This window comes from Crocodylus siamensis, chromosome 2 (genome assembly GCF_052110815.1).
Source record: "Crocodylus siamensis isolate JL-2025a chromosome 2, ASM5211081v1, whole genome shotgun sequence".
NCBI classification, from domain to species: domain Eukaryota; kingdom Metazoa; phylum Chordata; order Crocodylia; family Crocodylidae; genus Crocodylus; species Crocodylus siamensis.
The window spans coordinates 190,394,226-190,417,596 of record NC_143396.1 but is presented as its reverse complement, the minus strand read 5'-3'; the positions used below and the strand labels follow the sequence as shown (position 1 = coordinate 190,417,596).

Below are 23,371 nucleotides of genomic sequence, written 5' to 3'. Positions count from 1 at the left end.
GGCTTAATTGTGGCTGTGTGATAAGCGGCTATCACAAAGGCTTGCAGTGGTGGAGCTTTTTTTTTGAGGGTCTGAGGAGAGACATTAACTTCTACCCAGGCTTTTTAACCGAAGAAGAAAACATTAGTTCTATGAGCCCAAATATTCATTAGTGGTCTTCCCTCAAGCAGAACATTTCACATCTGGTTTAGTTTTTCCTGCACTGGCAAGAAGTTTTTATTTTCTGGATTATGAAGCAATATATTGGTGGCCTCTTTCTGGTCAGGGTGAGCCTAGCTGCCTATTATAAACTTTGTTGGCCCACCTCTTCAGACACCTCAAATAAAACTTCTTAAACCACTATACTAAACCAGCAGTAATGTCAAGTACAGATTCCTATGCTAGACTAAGCTATTGTTGAAATTTTTAAAGCAAAATTGGATAAAAATTGTTAAATACATTTTTTGTTTCTTTTGCAGTCTTTAAGAAAAATGGTGTTTCACTCTTGAAAATATTTTCTAATGTTTGGCTTGTCGCATCTCAAACAATTTGACTAATTAAAAACTTTACAGTATTTGGTGGCTCTTAGCAGCAGTGGGTACTGTGGATTAGTTTTGAGCAGGGATCCTGGTTTTCTGTGATAAAAAAAAAAATTGCAAATTCTCTGACTCCCCCCCTTCCCTTGCCAACTCCCTATGGGGGGCCTCAAACACGCCGGCTGCCCCCCTCCCCCCCCCGCACACTTTCCTCTGGGAGGTGCTCTTTAGGCTGCCAGCCTGCAGGGGGCTCATTGCAAAACTGCAAAATCTGCAGGTTTCTCCAGGAAAATGAGAAATCCACGTTTGCCTCTGGTAAAAAGTAAAATCTGTAGTTTACTCAGTTTTTCCATGGGAAGTGGAAAACCCGGATCCCTAGTTTTGAGGCATACTTACATTAGCGCTCTGTGCTTCAGACACTTGCAGTCTATTCTGACAAGTGCTTATGCAGAATCAAGCCCTTGGTCATTAAAAAGTCTTTTGCTTCGTAGGGCCCTGGGAAGTTCTTACATTCTACTTAAGAGATTGTGGAAGACTGAACAGTGCAGTCCTAGCTCCAGAGCCTGCATGAAAATGGTGCTCAAGCACCTGCCTGTTGTGCTAGATTAGTTGGTTAGCCTGGGTTGAAAGAACCCCCCACAACTGGGTGGGCTTGTTTGTGTTTGTGAATGGGAGGCTGTTTACTTTGCAAGGATGACTTGCCTTAATTGTGGCCCATCTTACCTTTTATGCCTAGGCTTGTGTAGTGCTGGAGAGCCAGAAAATTCTGGAGATGACTTTCAGCACTTTTTTTTTTTTTTTTTTTTTGTCATTTCTACATAGGCAGTGTAGTGGGTGCCCGTTCTTTTAAAACAGGAACTCGGACAAGGATTGGGCTCGAGGGGAAATTAAGCCTGGAGACAGAAGTGACAATTTTTGCCCTATCTGGCTACAGAAAGTGGTCTCTAGCCATGACCAAACACAAGTGCATGGCTGTAGACTGCTTAAGAAGTGGGCAGTTGGGCAAAAATCTGAAGCCTCATTGCATGAGGGGTCAGATGAAGACCTTTTAAATATGTAGCATCTTCTGTAACTTGGGCAAGACGTTGCTTGAACACCCTGTTGCTGTTGTCAGAATAGGAGGAGGGAAAGGAGCAGAGGGAGTTCCATCTGGGGGGTTTTCAGCCTCTGCTTGAGGTTGGGGTGGGTGAATTGCAGCCCCCTCCAACACCAGCTGGGGAACCCCTAGAACTACCTCCCTCTGTGATCTTTCCCCTCTTCCATTCTGAAAACAGCATGGGCTCACGGGGAGGGCAGGGGTCATTGCTAGGGGAAACAAGCTGCAGGCTGGAGCCAGCAGCTAGATTCCCTGTGGAACCAACAGTGAACCTCTGTTTGGTCCAGGGGATGGCTGTAACTCTGAACACTTCCTGCGCAATGTTCTGAGTTATAGCAGGGAGTTGCACTTCTGTCTGCCCTAAGTTGATTAAGTACTCTTCCAGCATGTTTCAGAGACTTCTTAGAGAAAGCTCTTAGAATAAGCCTTAGTCCTTGAATTTTTATATAAGCAAAAGAGAGGCTAATTGGATTGCAGCATCTGTAGGTATTATAGCACCTCTAAAATAATCCCCTGGAACAGTTGGTCTGAAGGTGTCTAAAGGTAGACACCTGTTCTTAGATGCACACTGTGGATGGGTAGCTCTGATTCCTGTCCTTGGGGCCTGAAACACAGCCTGCTTCCTCACATTTACCTGCCACACCTTGTTAGAAAAGAAATGGGAAGTTGTTGGTTGATAGTCATATGCTGAAGACTGCAGCTTCGTAGCCCTGACGGGTCCCCTTCACAGGCTTCCAACCTCCCCTTCACCTTGTCATTGTCACCCCTGTTAGTGCAATCAGCATTTTTCACCCATAATCCTCAAAGCAAGGGTCACAAGATATCCCCAGCGATCTGACCTGTGCATTCTGGGTCTCACTCCCTTTTCTTCTCTCAGTCCCCTAAGGGTGACCCCTCATCTGAACCCAGGTGAGGGTACTGTTCTTTCCCTCCACCTTTCCCTGAATATTTATTAAAGTCCGTAAACAGTCTTACCTGGCATGGGTTAGGATCCCTGCCCTATGAATCTAGGTTTCCTATAGTGGTTTAGTGCTCTCAGCTGACTGAAGTCCTTTGGCAGCCGCATCTCACTGCACCATTCGTCTTGGATTCTCTTAAGCGTGGCAGTCGATGCTCTGTCTGGTGCTGTGCCTCTGCACCGGCGTGCACCACTCTGATTCCAGAGACGCTGCCTCTTTTCCCCTCTGTTGGGGAGCACTGAATCCCTGAGCTTCTAACTTAAACAGGCTTGCTTCTACGTGGTCCAGTCAGGTCCCACTTCTCATGCACCACGTGGTCCACTGTAGCCAGGGAATCCACTGCTTCCAGAGCCTAGTCGCTTCCAGGTTCATCCCTGGCTGCATACTCTGATTGCCAGGTGGAGCTAGGGGCCTCCACCATGATGGGTCTGCTTTACTTCAGAACCCTGGCTGGCTTTCCTGGAGACCTGCCCCTGGCCAGCTTGAGATGCATCTTCCAGCGGGGTGTGGACTCCTCATGGGGCTCAATATCAGGAAGTGGCAAGCCTGGCAAACACCATGTTCTCACACGTAAGGAGCCAAGGATTGACTCTCTATTACGCATGCATATGTGTGCATCTATCTTGTTTTACATGTGTAAATATCCATGTGGTTTTAAAGGAACTTTCATATTATATGGATACCCAGGAAAAGTATTTACAGATCTATAACGGTAATAAAACATGTTTTGTTTGTTATTTAATCAAGCAGTTTAAACAAGAAAATAGACCATTATGGCCAACCAATAGAGACTGGGTAGCTGTGTGCTGTAGGGGAAGATTCAGGAATTCATAAATAAATACACATAAATACATCTTTTTTTTTTTTTTTATTTAAAAAATCTGTTCATGATAGTGATCTAATATTATGCTGTCCTGATTTAACTTCTAGGCTAATCTGTGCTTTGTGGACATAGATAACCATTTCATTGAGCTGCCAGAGGATTTACCCCAATTCCCAAATAAACTTGAGTTCATTCAGGAAATCTCTGAGATCCTAATGGCTTTTGGAATTCCACCTGAGGGAAATTTGCACTGCAGTGAAAGTGCCTCCAAGATGAAGAACCTCAGAGCATGTGACATAGTTTCTGATAAAAGAAATGGGAACATAGCAGGATCACCTTTGAATTCCTATGAACTGCTAAAGGAAAATGAGACGATAGCAAGACTTCAAGCGCTTGTCAAAAGAACAGGAGTGAGTCTAGAGAAGGTACGTAATGGAACTGCATGCAGTTTCTGTTATGGCATTGCATACCAGACGTGTGAGAAAAAAGAGATTCAGCATGTAGTGACCTGTCTGGCCTTGCCTTCACTAGGTGGACTTTTATCTTAATATTTTTAGCATCTTAGATATGTTTACATGTTAGCATCTTGGAAGAGACGAGGGTCAGTTTTAACACAACAAGCCCTTTGCTTCCTTTTACTGTTTTATTTCACCTACCTAATATCACTTGCCTTGTCTACTCTAAGATTTTAACATGTGTTAAACAGTTGCCTTTTTTAAGTCTAGTGATCTCATAAAAAAAAAAAAATGCAGCCACTTACTGATTTAATCCTTGCTTTCACCCTCTCTTGGTATTTTTCTGTCTCAGATTTGCTACTTGTAGAACTATTTGCATATAACTTGCCTGGTTTGGTGATTGTGGCAAGGCTTGCTTCATTAATGCGGTTTATATGCTGTAAAGTACTTTAGTGATGTTATTTCTTTCCAGAGACACAGTGTATAGATGCAGGTCAGGGACATCAGCTGGGCATGTAGAAGCTCAGTCCCTCCAAAAATCGGGTCCTTTCTTTATCTGTGCTCTTTTTGGAAGACTTTGAGTTTGCTTGTATTTTTTAAATCGGGGGAGATTTTCAGCAAACTTTAACTCCTATATGCTGTTTAGATTGGGGATTGTTCCCCAGCTGCATCCCCTTTTGTAAGGTTGTTGGTCTAAGGACATAGGCAGGCAAGGTTCTTTGGGTAGATGTGATATCTTTTATTAGACCAGTTAAATAGTTGGAAAAAAGTTCTCTGCAAGCTTTTGGGCACAAACACCCTTCTTCAGACAGGAAGGGTGTGTGTGCCCAAAAGCTTGCAGAGAACTTTTTTCCAGCTATTTAATTGGTCTAATAAAAGATATCACATCTACCCAAAGAACCTTGCCTCCCTTTTGTAAGGTTGTTTCCTGCTAAAGTGACTGAAGCTTGCACTACAGGTAAGGAGATAAAACAGAAGAACAGGACTTTGTCAAACCAGTATCCAGGGGAAAGGTTTTGGGGGAAAACTGCATGGGGATAAGGGTAAGGATTCAGTTACTGACTGGATAGGGTTAGATTCTCAAATCGGCTGCATTCCTCTTCATATTTTTCTTGTGTGTTGTGTTCTTGTTCAGGGACAAATTGGTAAGAAGCTTGTTATTTTGATGATTGGCCTGAGAAATAATGGGGAGGAAAGCAGCTGCCTCCTTTTTTTTTTTTTTTTTTTTCTCCCCCTAGTTTCTGCTCACCTGCTCCTTAATGCTGAACATTGTATTTTTAAAACTCACTTTGCAGATTTTGTAGAAGTTGTTCTGATCGCTGAGTGTAGACATTGCAAAGTGGTGTTTCTTAAAATATTAGAGATGCAGATTATTGGAGTGTAGTTATCCATCATAACCACCATTGACATTAACAGGCAGTTTTCAAAATATGAAAAATTCCCCGTGGGATGGATTTAGAAGAGGCTGGTGAGCAGTACAGCTATCTAGTTTGAAGAGCCTGTGTGAAATACTGAAGACCTGCATACAGTGCATCTCGGCCAACTAACAATAATCATTGTGGCTTATGGGACACTTGTTTTGTGTGGGTACAAGTCACTGCTCATGATACTTTTGAAACGATTGCTTTTTCCAATAGTGGAGTAAGGGCCTGCAAATGTGTCTGAATGGTGTATGATTATGCCTTTTGACTTTCGTGGCTATTTAAAGGGCTGCATGTCTGGTTCCATTTAAAATAAATAGACATTGAATGTTCCGACATTCAATGCAGCTTTGAAAATATCAACTTATGCTTTTTAAGAATAGAAAGTAATACATTTTGAAACATCATTTTAGCTGTATATTAAAATGGGTGCTTAAATTTGTCATGGAAGATTCCTGAAGTTAGGGAAATTGGTTACTACCCATGCACAGGAACTTATTTTGATTATATGTCTCTGAATTAACATGAAGTTCAATACCTATTGGATTGTAGCAGTGCTAAGTATGGATTTATGATACTGTACATTGAAGAAATACACATTGGTGGTACTCTAACAACCTTTTGCAAGTTTTCATTTTGGTGTCAAAAGTAACAAAGGCCTGAGATGAGCATGTTAATATTACCTCCATCTTCTGAAAATGTTTTTAGTGCAGTCAGAATTAAAAATGAAGTCTGCTTACTGTTGAAACTATAATTTCATTGAGTTAAATGTTCTTTCCAAAAGCACTGTGCAGGATCTTGTCAGTTGAAATGCCTTATGTTGATCTGAGGAATAACATTTGGATAACAAACTTAGATATAAGCTTGCATTTCTTGTACATCCCATAAAGGCAAAAATATGTTTTGTTCTTGTATGTTTCCCCTACTCTCTCAGCTGGAGGTGCGGGAGGAGACGAGTAGCAAAAAGGATCTAAAAATCCAGTGCGATGAAGAAGAATTCAAGGTTTACCAGCTGAATATTCAGATCCGGGAAATTTTTGCCAACCGTTTTACACAGATGTTTGCAGATTATGAAGTATTTGTTATTCAGCCCAGTCAAGACAAGGAGTCTTGGTTTACAAACAGGGAGCAAATGCAGAACTTTGATAAAGTAAGTTTTTTGCAAAGCCACGCAGAAGGGTGTGTTTTTTTCATAAGTACTAATCAGGGCTCAAAACAAGTGATTAGAATTGGTCAGAAAATAGGGAGAACCTCGTGATTCTTCTTTAAGATCTTCTGAAAGATGATATAAATTTCTTTATTTATAATTTGAAGCCACTCAAGGGATAGTTCTTAGAAAACAAGGTATAGATTAGAATGGAATTAGCTTTAACATAAAATTACAGGTTAAACGCATTTAACATAACAGTAGAGCAGTTCTGACAAGAGTTTTAGAATATGTTCAGAGGAAGACTATGATCATGCAAAACATTTATACTTGTGCTCTAACTTTTGTCTTGTGTTTCTGTGGTTTTCCAGAAAAGGACCTAAGGTTTCAGTTCTTTTCAGCTCTTACTGTTATGTCCCTTAGTCAGAATTGACCTGTTTCATGTGAATGGGACTGCTGACATGAGTGAGGGTTGCTGGACTGGACACTAAGGGCTTGTGTATACTGGTCCCCTAAGTGTCTGATCCAATAGCCTTTGAAGTCGGTGCAGATATTCAAATGGACCTCTCCAGGCTTTGACTCGGGTCATATGGTTAACATATGAATCAAGTGATGGTTTTGCCATTGAGTGATTTGACTTGGCTGAAATCTCAGTTGTGGTGTTATTTTTAACATTTTATTTTTTCAGTCATAAATAAAGAGCTATAAATAAACAACATTCATGGAAAGTGAGAAATGCTTACAGAGGCTTGTTTCAAAGATGGAGTTTGGGGGTAAACTGGAAATTTAAAAAAAAAGGGCTTTGAATGGCTCCAAAATTCTCAAGTATGTACTTGGTTAGAAATATGTTTAGGTTTCATAGATTTCATAGACATTAGGGCTGGCAGGGACCTCAGAAGATCATTGAGCCCAGCCCCCCGCCCAAAGGGCAGGAAGTCAACTGGGGTCATAGGATCCTAGCAAGATAAGCATCCAATTTACTCTTGAAGGTGTTCAATGTAGGTGCTTGAACCACCTCCGCTGGCAGACTGTTCCAGACCTTGAAGGCTCGGACAGTAAAGAAATTCTTCCTTATGTCCAGCCTGAAACGGTTTTGCAGGAATTTATAACCATTTGACCTCGTCATCCCTTGGGGTGCTTTGGTCAACAAACGTTTCCCCCTGATAAACTTGTAGGTGGCCATCAGATCACCCCTGAGCCTGGGCTTTTCCAGGCTAAAGAGTCCCATAGCTCTCAGCCTGTCATCGTAAGGTCTGTTTTCCTGATTTCTGGTCATGTGCGTGGCTCTTCTCTGCACTCTCAAGCTTCTCCACATCCTTTTTGAATTGTGGAGCCCAAAACTGGACACAGTACTCCAGCTGCGGCCTCACTGAGGCTGAGTACAGGGGGAGAAGGACATCCTGGGATTTGCTCGAGAAGCATCTATGGATGCAAGCCAGCGTTTTGGTCTCTTTACCACCCACAGCATCACATTGCTTGTTGATTTTTAAGATGATGTCTTTGTTGTCCAACATGTCTACACACTCTGTAATAGAATTTTTGTGTTGTTTCTTTTTATTAGGCATCATTCTTGTCAGACCAGCCTGAACCTTACTTACCTTTCCTCTCAAGATTTCTGGAGACACAGATGTTTGCGTCTTTTATTGACAATAAGATCATGTGCCATGATGAAGATGACAAAGACCCTATTTTGAGAGTGTTTGATAGTAGAGTAGATAAAATTAGACTGCTGAATGTGAGGACACCAACTCTACGTACATCTATGTATCAAAAGTGCTCTACAATTGATGAGGCAGGTAAGAGTGACAAGTAACGGTCTTTTAATTTTAAGAAGCTATGGCTATTCTTGTTAGTATCACTAGAGCTCAGGTATTTTGGATACTATCATATGGGTCCTAAAGCTTTAACCTTTTTTTAAACAAAGAAATAGGAGAAGAGTTGTAATATAAAGTGCAAGTCGAGAGTATAATGCTATGCTAGAGTTGGTCTCATGCCTAAAGAACCTTGTCTGCCTAAGAAACTTCTTAACTTTCTTTGTTACTTTCAGAGAAAGCTATCGAGTTAAGGCTATCAAAAATAGATCACACTGCAGTCCATCCACATTTGTTGGATATGAAGATTGGTCAAGGGAAGTATGAACTTGGGTTTTTCCCCAGACTTCAGTCTGATGTACTCTCCACAGGACCAGTAAGCAACAAGTGAGTAAGCAATGATATTCGTATGTTGCGAAGTGGTGCCTGATCATGATCAGCTCTCATGCAGGTGTCCACATTTGAGATGTCAATAAGCAAATTTACCTTTGTTCACTTTTAATGAGGAAAATCCTAAAAGGACTCTTTGGACTTTTAGTATCAGAATGGGGGGTAAAGTTAAGGATATTTGCATGATTTTAACTGCTAGAGGTGTAAGAAAAAGAACAGGGTTCTGGTAAGAGTCAAGCATTTAAATAAAGGACTTCTTTTTATAGGAAGTATGAAGAAATGGGAAGATGTTATGAGGTGAAAATGTAACTCAAGGCTAAAAGAGAAGAAAACTACAAACCAAGTATTAGTAGACTGTGGGTGTGTGTACTTTTGCAGGAAAGTATTGGGTGGTTTTTTAAGTTGGATTTTATTTATGTCCAGCTGAGGCTCTCTGCTTCTGAAAGTTCATAGCATAGTTTGCCTTGTTTTTAGCTCTAATTGATGTGATTTTGATTTCTGGTGCACCTGTTGCTGACTCTTGTTCTTACAAATAAATGTTTGCTGCATAGACACTGTGAACAAAGATGGATACCTTTGCTCCCACTTTCCTTTCCTCTTTAGCTTATGCTTAATAGCTAATGAACAGTCTTCCTTGATTTGTAGATGGACAAAGAGAAATGCACCTGCACAGTGGAGGCGGAAAGACCGACAGAAACAACACACAGAGCATTTGCGTCTGGACAATGATCAGAGAGAGGTGAAAGCTATTTATTAGCTATAGAAAATGACTGTCGTTGCATATGTTGTTACTGATTTACAAAATATCTCAGCAGTTATTTTGCAGGATGTCTCTGCTCTCTCTCCGTCTGCTCTTTTAACAAAAGGTCAGATCATCTGCTGAGGTAAAATGGTATAGTTCCATTGGCATTGGAAATATGCCAGTTTATGCCAGCTCAAAATCTGTCCTAAGGATCTGAGATAAAGATAAAAATATAGCGACTAATTTGCTGTTTTAACATATGTGCACAGGTAAATATGCCATTTGATCAGCAGCTTCGACTTTGTTTAAATATCAGTCCATCAAAATGTAGATTTTTCAGATATAAATAATATATAGTGGCTCCTGTGCTTCATACGCATTAAATATTTACTCTTGTAAAAATCTGGGGTGTTTTCCTAGGAAAACCTCTATTATAAAAAGTTGAGAGAGCATCTTGTTTACAAAGAATTCCCAAATGAACCATTTTAAATTGTGAGTCTGCAGTGACTTTGAGTAATATACACCTACTTTGTAATTACTTCAAGAGTAATGTGGTTCTGCAAAATTAGCTATATTTATTGTATGAATTGCACTAAAGTGCTATGCTGGAAAGTGGTGATATAGGAACCATTTTAGGGCATTGTGATTTAAAAATATCAAAATTTGCTTTTTAGCTAGTTGCATTTTAAAATAAGAAATAAAAACAAGAGCACCGCAAATTTTAATGTTTACCTTATTCTGTTTAAAGTGTGTGCAAGAAAGTGCAAGATTCGTGAGGTGAGGAAGGAGAGTGCAAAACTTAGACTAGTGATGAATGCACTCATTGGAAAGAGTACAGTCCTAGTTCCTGGTCCCTGCTCCCAGGATGATTATTTATTTATTTTTTTAAACCAAGCACTATGTAATGCAGAATGTATAATTTTTTGTGACACCATGGACTGGACCCTGGACCTTTTAATGAGTGTTGCAGCCATTAGGCGGCAGACTCTTGTACACTTTCCCTGTGAATGGTCTAGGCTCTGTACCACCCAAGCCCAAAGCTAGGAAGCATCATACTGAGATGTTTCAGGTCTGATTCATGCGCACAGTGATCATTGCACTTCTCTTTGGTATGGAATAGCAGCCCTAATTCTATACCATGGAGGTATGGACAGGCCCTTTCTGGCCTTATGAATCTTGAATTCCTTGCTGTGCAATAGATCAGCTTTGTAATGAGGAGTGGAACGTGGCCCCAGCTATGTAGCTTCTAGCTGTTATTAGGGCACCTTGTTGAGAGTGTGGAGCTGTAGGTTTGACTCCCCTGAGCTTGGGAACAGCACTGAACTTGGGTTTTGCACTTCCTGGGTGAGTGTTTATACCACAAAACTAATGGTAAAAGTAGGCTTCTCCTGTAGCCATTTCTTCACAAGAAGAGTAAACCTTGCTCAGTTACTTGAAGGAATAATTGTAGCCTATTGTCAGGAGAGGATTCTGGGAGGCATTTCTCTGTAGCCCTGACTTGGGCATCTCAGTTCAGAAGGAGTAGAGTTTTAGGCATATCTCTCTGCCTTGTTTTTCCTGTTGGCTGCCTCTAGACGTTTCCCCTCTGCATGTTGATATTCAGATCCCGCTTTGGAGGTGCTTTTCTCCCCGTGCACTCACTGTTTATGGAACTTGGGTACCTAAATATTAGGGGCTATGGCATCTAACTTGTACATGCCCAAGTCTTCTATTTTATTTAGCTAGTAAAATTTGAAAAAACTATAAAAGGAATTATTCTAAATGAAGTGGTGACAATTACAGCAGTTGGAAGGCAAGAAACTGGCTAAAACAAAAATTAGACAAATTGAAGCTAGCAACGAAGACGCTTTGGAGTTGAGATTTGACAGCTGTTAGGCAATGAATCTTTTCAGTGCAAAAAACTCATTTAATTTTGTCATCACATTTTTAATGTTTTAAATGACTTTTTTTTACTGTTTCTTTTATTTAAACTGTCATTATTTCCAAGTTTTATGTTGAATATTCAGCAGTATGGCATTTTATTGAGTTACCTTTTTGCTGTTCTCTTCTGCTTTTGCATGAATGCTTTTGTTTCATTCCTGCTTACCATACTTGCACTTAACATGGGCTGTTTGATTTTTGTTTGTTTGTTTGTTTGTTTTGCTACCAATCCTGTCCTGCCAGCATCTGGACTTTTCCTTGCCAGAGCTTCAGTTGCAATTATATTTAGACTGGGACCAGCATGATTGGCTTTTCAGGCCCTCTGTAAAATCTTTCTCAGAACTTTATCTGGTATGTCACATGTACAACCTGACCCGTAGTCATGGTATCAGAAAAGATGCGTAGCTAAATGTGTATGTCTTGTTTTTTAGAATAAAGTGATTCCTTTTTCATAAGTTAACAAACACTTTTATTCATTATATGTTGAGATGGATTTCTGTCAATTGTTATCTTCCCTCCAGAAGCATTAAAAATACATGTTAATACATAACCAGTCAGTTTCTGTATAAGCCACTCCATTGATCTTGTTCAGTGTTAGTCCTGTCTACAGACAATTTTTGAAAACATTTTTTCCCTCAACACATGTCCATCTAATTCTTGTTGCTGAAGTGAAATCAGTGTAAATTCTTAGAAGGCACAATGGGAACAGCACAAATCTTTTGTGCAGTTGTTTTCTTCTAAAATGTTGATTATCTTTGATTTTTTCCACATAGTAGCAATAAATCTGCATTAGGAAACTGTTTAAGTCATCTTCATTCTTAATCATATGCCAAGGCCATTGACTGTCACATGTGCCCCGCACATCTGCTAAAAGCATTATTGCTTAAATACAACATAATCAGGATTACAATAACTGTTTCACTTTGAAAGTAAATTGCAAGTATGCATAAATATGATCTTGCTTTTTCATAGGAGAGAAGGGAAAACATTTTCAGTAGCAGGGGAAGAAATTAAACCTGTGCATCTAAACAGTTTTTGGTCAGCTATATGTTGTGTTGACTTTTTTAGTAACACGTTAGTGCATGCTAATACTAGTTAGTTTAAACAGAATTTTAACTCCAGTGAAGTAACCAAAGAAATGTCTTTAATCCTTTATTCTAAATATATAAAGGAGCATTATTCAGAAAGATAATGTGATCTTTTTCCTTTCTGGGCATATGGGGGTGGTGAAGACAGATCATGCTTAGTGCTACCCTCTGCAATTTGCAGCTGCTGTGTACGAAGCATATATTTTTTTCATGACATCTTTTGCTTAAATTTACTCTTATTTCCTGTGTTTGTATAGAAATATATCCAAGAAGCGAGAAATCTGGGCAGCACCATTCGGCAGCCTAAACTCTCTAACCTCTCTCCATCAGTAATTGCACAGACAAACTGGAAATTTGTTGAAGGCTTACTGAAGGAATGTCGCAATAAGGTAGTGTGGAGAGAGTGACCTTTTTGTTCTCCTGCTCCTCTTTTCTTTCTTTGTTTATTTGCAGGGCTATAACTAGTAAATCTGAACTTGCCTTTTGTTCATGGAGACTTGGGTACATGCATGGTCTGAAATGGGTCTGTCCCACCCCTTTAAATTGATATGTTTAGATGTCCTGGAAAGATTGGAGATTAGATATTTTTCTTGCAAGATCCATGATGGAGAACAGAAAATTTTAGAAATAAGAGAGTGTATGATCTGAAGGTCTGTGTATTCCCAGCATGCTCCCAGAAGCAGAGCTTCCTAACACACAGCCAATTTAGTTTCAAATGTCTGTAACTGAGATTTGTTTTAAAATGTTACCACAATTGAGTCCCATTTAAAAATAAAATTACAATGAAAATACAGAAACAACTGTTTTTAATGATTAGAGGAAATGAGTTTGCAAGCTTATAAAACAACTTTTACACACTTGCCAAATAAATTTTGGTTCCAGTTTGTGGTATTTTTGACTGATATTTTGACTGCTTATCATTAAAATCACACTTTTCCTTTTAGTATAATGCTGAAGAGAATAATTCTTGCATAAAATTATGCTCATATTCCTCCCCAAAATTGAGAACAAGTGTGGGCTACTGTGCACAATATTGCATTGAATGCATATATATTTTACTTACATTATATCTTTGTTTTGTGAATATTTTCTTAAGCATCTCATCTCTGGTACAAGCTGGCTTAGCTATATTGAAATCAGTGATGCTACAGTGATTTACATCAGCTGCTGAGCTGTTTAAAAAATCTCTTCCATTATGGGAGTGTGAAGGCTTCAGGCACAAGTTTGCAGTTAATGCAAACATTAAAGTGTCAGGGAAGGGAGCAGGTAGGTATAAGCAAAAAATAAAATGCATGCGACTATTGCCATGAAGTAGTGGTGATGCCCCAGTTCAACCTATCAGTTAGTTCTCTTTAGACAAGGTGTGGGCAATTATTTCAGGCAGAGGGCCGCTTGCTGAGTTTTGGCAAGCCATCGAGGGCTGCATGACAGGCAGCCAGGGGCAGATAAATATTTATTTCCTAAAATTTTTAGGAGCCCTGCAGGCTGGATAGAATGGCTTGGCAGGCTGCATTTTACCCACCCCTACCTTAGACCCTGAGAAATATGAGATGCTAAGCAGTAGTGAAAAAAGTGATAAAGTATGACCCCTGGTAAGAGATTAGGGAAAATGTTTACTTAAAGAAAAGATGACAAAGGGAGACTATGACAAATGTCTGTACTTGGGAGGTTATAACATAACTGCATGAGCAATTTACTGAAAGTGGCTAATGACTGTTGAAAAAGGAGTGATTGGTTGGAAATAGAACTTGGCTTTGGATTTCTCTCAGGAGTTTTGTGTTTGGTGTGTAACCCTATGAACATACATGATACCCTAGGAATACTAATAGTCTATCAGAAAATGGAATAACGCATTATACAGCGTTACTGAAGGAATAATTTGGAAGTAAGTGTCTAAGTGAACTGGTAGATAAAGTATTTTTAGATTTAGAATTAATCTCAAAGATTAGACTTACGTAGGACCTGGGTGCTTGAGCTGCAGTCACCATTAGTTCATGGAGTGTGGCAGCTGGCAAAGTTTTTAATTAAAACGAACAACGAAAGTAAAAGCATGGCTATACTCCTGAGGTAACTATATAAAACCACTTCTCTCATTTGATAGATTTGTCTCTTTCAAAATATTCAGTTGCCTACTGTTTTACTGACTTTTGCTACCTCTGCTAGCAATGCAGAGGATTTTATTGGATTCCATTTAGCTTCTATTTATATATATGGCTTAGTCCATCTGTCTGTCTGTAATGCTCTTGGAGCACTCACTGATTGTCTCAGCAGCCAATCACAATCCTTACTGAAACAGCCAGAGTGCTCTGCACAGACGGACACACAGACAGATGGTTGGACATAACGGGGAGGGGGGCAGATGCAATGTGGGTGTGGGGTGGGAACTCTTGGGAGTCTCAAGCTTGGAGGTGGCAGTGGTGTGGGATGGTGGCGGAGTGGGATGGAAATGAAGGGAATAGCAGGTTCAGACTGGGATGGTGGAGTGCCACCATGACAGTGGGGACTGAGTCCCACCGCCCCATCATGCTTGATGGGCAATTCTCTAGTACCTATATTTTCTTACTGATGCACCCTTATTCAAAAAGTGAAAGCATTTGTTACTCTTGTTAGCTAATCCCACAGTCCTGTGAAGTCAGTGGAAAAGTTCCCATTGACTTCAGTAGCCTTTGGGTCAGGCCTGTGGATCCACTGACCACAATAGGAGTGCTGGCAGAGTGGGGTACTCCCTATTTGCTGATCCTTGTTTCTAGTCTGACATACCTATGTGTAAATCCTCTGAAGGGACTTCCAAGTCTGGAAACTCTGAGGACATTTGTCTTTTAACCACAGAATTGCCTCAGTGTAACTGAGGGCTTAATTTGACCTGCAGAGCTTTGATTGCAGACTGTGATGCATAAGCTGGAAAGGAGCAAGTTTGACTTCTAGATCTGTGGATGAATTTTTAGGGCTGGCCTGGATAAATGGGATTTGTGCTGTCATCTCAGTCTCCCTGCTTAGTGAAAAACTTCTGCTGGTCTATTTTCATTGATTTAAAGAATCATGTTACAGATAGAAGCAGGAAGACTTGGTTTCCATTTTCTCTTGCTTCTCATTTGGGAGCCCTTAAAGAGAGCAGACTAATACTGGATCCTGAGTACGCTGCTGTTCGCTTCAACTGTGATACTGCTCAGAAAACCACAGAATGATCACTCCAGAATAAGTTTATGTTAAAAAATAAAATCTCTCCTCTCCTAAAATAGAGCCTTGGAAGATGAGGATGTTGCCCTTCTGAACTGATTACCTGGTTCACTCCTCTGAGTGGAGGTGGGTGGACCTGGGTTATGCCAGTCCTAATCCTATCCCTGCTGAATTCCTGAATCTCCAGAGGTTGCGCACATAAGGCTTTGGCTTTCTTGACCTCTGGCAAGGTGCTGTTAATGATGATTTTCCACTCTAAGACTTTGAACCTGCCGTTAGAGACCAGTGTGTTCTTTTTTTAGTCCCTATATAGAAAGAAGGAAAAGGATGTTAAGAGATCAGTAAAGATGTTGCCTATTCGTGTAACTCATGAATAAGAGAGCAGTGTTTTTGCACTACCTTGTCAAGGCTACAATATAAACCCAGTTTTATTATCTTACTATTGAGAAGGTATTTAAAGAGAGCAAAGGATTTAGATGTAAACTTATTTTGTTTTGCTATCTTTTCAAGACCAAGAGGATGCTGGTTGAGAAAATGGGCCGAGAAGCTGTGGAACTAGGTCATGGTGAAGTGAACATCACCGGTGTAGAAGAGAATACATTGATAGCCAGTCTTTGTGATCTCTTAGAAAGGATATGGAGTCATGGACTGCAGGTCAAACAGGTAAGGAATGGATGTTCTGATTTTTATGAGGCTGGATACTTTATTGGCATTTTGCAGTATATTCTGTTTTAACTCGGATCTGGATCTTTCAGACCACCAGGTGGCTAAGTGTACATACGGTTAATCTTTGGATGGATAGCAGATGCAGGCAAACAGTGACAAGTGATCTGTTGTAGTAACATAACGAGGTGTCTGATGAAGTCCATTAAAAATGTACTGCTTATCTTCCATGTGCTTTGGGCTTTATTACCATTTCAAATACCTGCTGATTTATACATTTGATTATATTTTTTAAAGAGTGAAGACAGTTCTTCCTTTTTTGCTCCTGCCCCCTCAGTTAGAACATTAGAAGTGCCCTACTGGGTTAGACTGGTCCATGTAACCAACTATCTTGTCTTCCTCAGTTGCAAGTAGTAGATGCTTTAAAGGCAGAATATATACACAGGGTATATCTAAAGCAGGGGTTGGCAACCTGCAGCACATGAACTAGATCTAGCCCACGAAGCCAGGATGTCAACAGCAACTGTGCAGTGTGGGGAAGCAATAGCTGGGTCAGAAGCATGTCTATGGCAGCTCATTGTGGGGAGATGGGGAGTGGGTGGCAGCAGTCATTTTGGAAGCAGGGTGGTAACAAATTTGGTGTGGGGGGGAGCAGTGGTAGCTGTGTTTAAAAGTGGTCCCATGCCTTCAGAGTGATCTGCATTAATTTGAGCTACTGCTCCTAAAAGGTTGCCAAGCCCTGGTCTAGAGTGATCATTCATCTTGGCATATTCCCCCTGGTTTAGGAATGTCAGAGGATATATTTCTGACTGCTCTATTTAATAGCTCCTAGTGGACCTGCCCTCTATGACATTGGCTAATTCCCTTTCTGAACCTGGTTATACTAACTGGCTCTACAACCTCCACAAATTAACGATGTGCTGTGTATTTAAAATAAATAAATAAATGAAAGTGCTTCCTCTTTGTTTTAAACCTGTTTCCTGATAATTTCAGTGGGTGCCCCTAGAGTTTGTATTCTGGGACTTGGTAAACAACAGCTACCTACTCATGTACAAGCAGGAAGCATGTTGCATGTTATATACCTTTGTCATATTTTCTCCTTCAATTTTATCTTTTCCAAACTGGAGTCCCAGCCTTTTCATTCTCTTCTAGGACAGGAACTGTTTCATAACTGATAATTTTTGTTAAGTTCCTGCAAATAATTGGCTCTTCTATATGCAGACCAACAATATATCCATCAAATGCTTGAGCATACCCTCTTCCTTAACTAATAGAGTATGTTCTGTGCCCTTATTGGTTTAGTCCAGGGGTGCTCAACCCCTGGCCTGTGGGCCAGATCTAGCCAATTGACCCGTCTCATCTGGCCCACTGGACTCCCTGTGGGCCTGAAAATTTGGCAACAGGGAGTAGTGACCACTCTGCTGCCAAATTTCTGGACATATGGGGAGGCCAGCAGGCTGGGTAGCATGACTCTGCATGGTAGATTGGGTGCATAGGGCTGGGGTGGCATGGGGCCTGATCCAGGCACGTGTGCCATGGCCTGTGGGACCAAAAGATTGAACGCACTGGTCCAGTCCTGTCCAAACTTCTGTGGCCTTTTAATCCTGTGTTTCCCTTTGTCCGAATCTTGCATCACAATTGCTATTTAGAGAGGTCAAGGTAGAATAATGTGAATTGAGGGAAATGGGCAGATACAACATATATGCTTTCTTTTTGATGCTCATTACTATTTCCATTTCCATTTCATGTCGAGTTCTTTGCTTTTGCTTTTGGTGTTCTTCTCATGATCAGTTCCAGCATGGGGTACACATGCTGTCCTCAGCAGTTACAGTACCAAATGGTCACTGTAGATTGTATTTGTGACTGCATTTTTTTCCCAGAAAGATGATTTTGGTTGTAGTTGTCTCTCTGCCTTTCTTTTATTTCTGTCCTTTTTTTAAGCCCCTCTTTTAAGTAGGGACCTATTCAAATTGATTTTGTGGAAGTTGCAAAACCAGGCAATTTTCTGGGCAAAAAACCCCAAACTTACTAAACATAGTGCTGGTTCCCTGTTGGGAGCTAGCAGTCCTCCCAGCTGTGTAGCATGGCCAAAATAGATCTACCAGCATGAAAATGAGCAACCAGGATGCCTGCCATCCCTGCTGAGGGCTACCTGTCATGCGGCCCTGTCCCTCTTCACCAATCAGCGGTGAGGGGTGAGGCCATATGGCAGACGGCCCTTCCCACCAATCATTGATGGTGCCACCAGAGCCCCTTTGTCAGTCAGAGGTGTGGTGGGCCTCCCACCACAATAAAATGATGAAAATGGCTGCGAGACTTGCAACCTGCCCATAAAATTGGCCCACCTCCATCCACCTCAACTTGGGTAGACCCCTGCAAGGCACATTTTGGTTTCCATTGTCAACCTACCAGATGCGCTCTTGTGACATGAGGCTTCTCTTGGGGCTTTTTGTAAATGCATTTTTTAAAGGTTTTTCTTTCTCAATCAGAACTGAAACATTTTACTGTTTTATTTTCTATATATCTATAACTTAGTTTTGTGTGGGTGCAGTGCCTTGGAAGAAAGTCTTCGCAGAGGCTAATATTTTAGTAATGAGTTCTCAGTCTCCAGATTAGAAGCAGAACTTAACAGTTTGGGACAGATTTTTAAATCTAATTTTTTTTTTTTTTTTTTTTTTTTTACCTAGAAATTCAGATGTTAGAATGTTGGTTTTTTTCCCCCCCCCAAATACCAATAATACCTTCATGTTAAAGAAGCAGTGGAGATGCATAACGGGTACATGGGGGTGCACTTGCACCTCCTGACAGGCTGCACACTCCACTTAGGCAATGGGGGAGGGGGAGAAGGAGAACAGGCGGGAGCTCCAGTGCCCCCCTGCAAGCGCTGGCCAGGGAGTGGGAGCGTCAGATGAAGTGGCGCCGCCACTTTGGGGAGTACCATGGCTGCTTCCTGGTCATCTTGATCAGCCACGGGGTGACTCCTCCCCACCCCAGTTGGTGAGATTGGCTGTGGGGGGATGCTGTCCCGGTTGCTAGAGGGACGTGTGCCCCCCTCCCCCCCTCCATTAAGGTGGCACAAGTCATCTATGTAAAGAAGTAAATTAGAAATCTCAGTTAAAGCCAAAATTAAACAACCTTTTTGCTATATAAGCACCTTCCTCTTTTGCACAGAATTGTAGTGTGGAAAAGAAACATAAGATTCTTAGTCAAGGGTTAGCTTCTTACATGAATTGACTTCTCTGTGAATCCATTAGTGAGGAAATGCATCCAATCAATGGCGTGGATGTCTCTTAGGTTATTGTTTATCTTCTCTGGCTTCAGTAACACTTGATTTTATCATTCACAAATAGTCTTGCAGTAAATCTGACAAGCTCTTTGGTGGTATGGCAGGGATAATTTTGTTAACTGAAGTTTTACCCACCAACACATTTTAGAAAGGCAGCATCTGTACGAACATGGTATATGCTATAACTGTGCTATGAATAATAAGGCCACCCTTTTATTTTTATGCATCAGATAGATATTAGTCAAGCTTCATACTGAAGTGTCCTGTGTGAATTCTATCTGTTGTAACTTACTAAGGTCTTTGTCAGAGGAACTTGGACAGATTTTTGAAGGATTTGAAAAATGACAATGCATATCTGTAGCTCTCTATCTGTACATTAGCTGAGAGGGAAATAGGTATTAGAGAATGGGGCTTAGTATAAGACAGCTTACTGACTTGATTTATGCATCACTCTTCTCCTTCAATGGGAGAGACAGACAGATGTCTAGCTCAGGTTATTACCTCATAACATCATCATTTGCTTGCACATTGGCTTGTAGTACTACTCTTTAAAATGAATTTTGGTGACATCTTAGCAAACCATGAAAAGCAAAATTCATCTGATGTGTTAATTTGGAAATATGTGGCAAAATGTATGTTGAGGGCACTTGGAAATTATTAACACTTTTCCTTTTTGCTCCTGTGGTCTTTCCACCTCCTGAGGACCTCTAACCTCTTGTTTCTGGATCTTCATTTTTATCAATGGTAATGGCAGGGAAACCAAAAAAGCTGTCTCTGAAACAAACTTGTCATAGTTTCTGTTTTCAGCGGGGTCTTGAATTTTCAGTTTTGAAATTCAGCAGGTTTTGGATTGTTAACTGGTGTTTATTTTTAATTTTAGGGAAAATCTGCTTTGTGGTCTCACTTGTTACATTATCAAGAAAACAGGCAGAGAAAACCTGCATCGGGTAGCTTCAGTACCTCAGGTAAGGATGGGAAGTATTGCATTGGTTAATAACTTGCCTCAGTTTAATACAATATACCACATTACTAAATTAAATTTTTTTCTGAAGTGGCTTAAAATTATATGCATTAAACAGAAAACTTTACATTCTCTACTTTCCTGGTTTTTGGCAGATGAGATTTATGTTGATGACTGTTCATTTCAGGTGGCTGTTTAGGTTGGTTTTGTGGGTTTTTTTTGACTGCAGCATTTCCACAGGATGATCTTTATTTTTCTAATACAATACAGAAGGTTGACTTTTTTCATAGAACTGCTCATTTTGGGAAAGACTTTTTAAATTCAAAACTTGTCCTGGCACTGGGAGTTGCCAAGATAAAGACCTTCAGATGTGGCCTTTAAAAAAATTTGAATCCAGCAGTGCTGCACATAATAGGAAATATTTCTTCTTAATCTCCAAAATTGTCATACTAGATCAGCAGGCATATCTATTTACCCTATCTTTAACGGGCATAACTGCATTATTTATCATAAGTTTTCATCTGCTTTTAAAATTTAGTCACAAAATAAACATAGATTCTCTCTTTAAAAAAAAAGATAAATTAGTGCACTTGGAAGGATGCAAGATATGGAAGCATTGCAAGAAGCACAATAGTGCACCATAGTTAGGAATCTGTAGATCTAATAGAGCCTTAAGATTGCAGGTTAAAGCAGTATTGTCTCCATTTTGCTGATGGACAAATTAAGCCATGCATCACTTGGGGGCCAATCCTTTGCTGCCATCAATAGGGGTGTTGAGAGAGAGTCTGAACCTTAAGGCCTGTCCAAGGTCACTCAGGTGGGTAGACAAAGGCCAAATAGAATCCATATGTCTTGTCTCCTATTCTGGTGCCCTGTCCACATGGTGCTAATGTGCCAGAGGCCTGGATTCTAGGGCGGTGCAAAGCTTCGGGTGCCAATTTGGTTCGGAGGAGATTTGGCCCAATTCAGCAGCCGAATGTCCGAATCCGAATTGAATCAGGAGACCAATAAAAAGGTCCGAATAAATTCAGAGCTCTCCAAATCGATTCAGAAAAGATTCAGAGATTCAGGCCGCCACAGGGAGCTGGATCTAGTCTCTGTGCCAGTAAGGGTGGGGGGAGCTAGAGGAAGGGGACCGTAGGGGACCCCCCACCAGACCCTATACCCTGCCTGCACCTCCAGCCTCCCTGAGCACCACCCCCATGACTGCTCCACCCAGCTCCAGCTCCCAACTTTTTTTTTTTTTTTAAAGCCCCCAGTCACTGGCTGCTGCCAGGCAGGGGGGCAATCCCCACTGCCCCACACTATGTTGCGGGCTCTGCTATGAGCCCCCATCCCCCGCCTGCTCTCCCAGCCCTGTCAATAGTTGCCCCACCTGTCCCCAGCTCCTGGTTTGTTTGTTTTTTTTAAGTCCCCCGAATCGGCCAGATCCAAAGCTAATACTAGCCACTTCACACAGGCCTACTGGATTCCATATTAACTGATCTTATACTCTCCAGATTGAGAGTGAAAGCAAAGAATGACTGCATTTGAGAGACAGCCATGTTCCTGCATAGAATGGTGTTTAAAATCTGATAAAGATTGCTCCATTTAGAGTACAGATATCCTATGAATGCTACCCACAGTTTTGTCCTTGGGGTTAAAACTGTGGTAAAGAGTTCACTGGATATACTGTACACCTTGTTTAGCACAGAATTTTCTAGGGTCAGCAGTACTTACCTGTTCTAGCTCATTTAAGGAGGAAGTAAAGAAAGTCATCTATATGATAGCTTAATAGAGATTCTAACTGTCTGGCCATATGCAAATCCAAGTATGTTGATCCTATTAGCATAGACTATATTTTGAGCCCAGATTTCTCAGAATGCAGACTGCCAATGTTTTCCCTTTTGTTTTAACTGAAATGGACCATGTCATGCGTTTACAAAACTCCAAATCACTGGTAACAGTGACCTAGTCTCAATTTTATGGAGAACCACCACTCTAAATGTAATGATCAAATACCTTAGTTGTGTTACAGGTACAAAGTTTTGGGTTTTGTTTTAAATATTGTTACAGAATAAGGTCTTTTGAATCCATTGACAAATAAATTACTCTTTGTATTTTAGGAATACTTCTTGATTCAGAAAGGAGAAAATCAGATGCCAGTCCAGCCATGTCACCTCTTAGGATCTCTCTTATCCAGGATATGAGGTTTGTTTGGGTTAATAAAAGAAAACCCAAACATCTCTTGTGTGTTTCTGCCTGTGTAAAAACTCAGTGAAGGAAGGAAGTTTCATTCTAAATGGTCCATATAATTTTGTTTTATCAATCTGTTCAAAAACAACAGCAAATCTTTGGCCCGTGCAAGGTGAAAGTATCGATGAAGTGTCTTTCATTTCATTTTCTTCCAAAATGGATATTGTATAGGAGAGAGAGTGCATTATTTTTAATATGTACCTTAAGCTTACTTTGTGATGTGATGCACCTTTGATTGTGAAGACCAAATTTGGGATATAAGAGCCTTGCTTACTAACTTGATCTATTCCTGCTTTTGCACTTGTTTCAATGGGAAGAAATGTTGATTTGTGCAACTGAAAAAGTGATGTGCTTTGTCTGAAAGAAATTGCTAAATGATCTCATCGGAGCTTATAGTGAAACCGTTTAACTGACCCAAATGAAAACTTGCTTCATAGCAAAGTAATTTGTCTCTGATTTCTGGCACTTCTGTAACCATCATTGGCTTACAGCAGTAACCTGATACCTTGCATCCCCTCGTCTGTCTTCTGAGTTGTCTACAGTACTTGGAGCCTTATTTCTTTGGAAATAGAGGTAGTATCATGTTTGTCCAATCATGTTTGGATAGTTCTGAATTGATCTCTGGCTGTTTGATGATAAATAAGTAGTTGCTCTTAAGGAAACAGTCTTAAAGAATGGATAG

General features: G+C 40.6%; 1 protein-coding gene across 1 annotated transcript in view; it reads left to right on the top strand.

Annotated features, from left to right (window-relative positions):
- DENND5A (DENN domain containing 5A) overlaps window positions 1–23,371 on the top strand; it is a 99,245-nt gene that overhangs the window by 53,881 nt on the left and 21,993 nt on the right. The window contains exons 6-14 of the mRNA XM_090032672.1: window positions 3,501–3,818; window positions 6,204–6,419; window positions 7,978–8,212; window positions 8,464–8,614; window positions 9,263–9,356; window positions 12,625–12,756; window positions 16,055–16,207; window positions 20,374–20,458; window positions 22,560–22,644. Coding sequence (XP_089888798.1) covers window positions 3,501–3,818; window positions 6,204–6,419; window positions 7,978–8,212; window positions 8,464–8,614; window positions 9,263–9,356; window positions 12,625–12,756; window positions 16,055–16,207; window positions 20,374–20,458; window positions 22,560–22,644 — 1,469 coding nt within the window. The remainder of the gene's footprint in view (window positions 1–3,500; window positions 3,819–6,203; window positions 6,420–7,977; window positions 8,213–8,463; window positions 8,615–9,262; window positions 9,357–12,624; window positions 12,757–16,054; window positions 16,208–20,373; window positions 20,459–22,559; window positions 22,645–23,371) is intronic.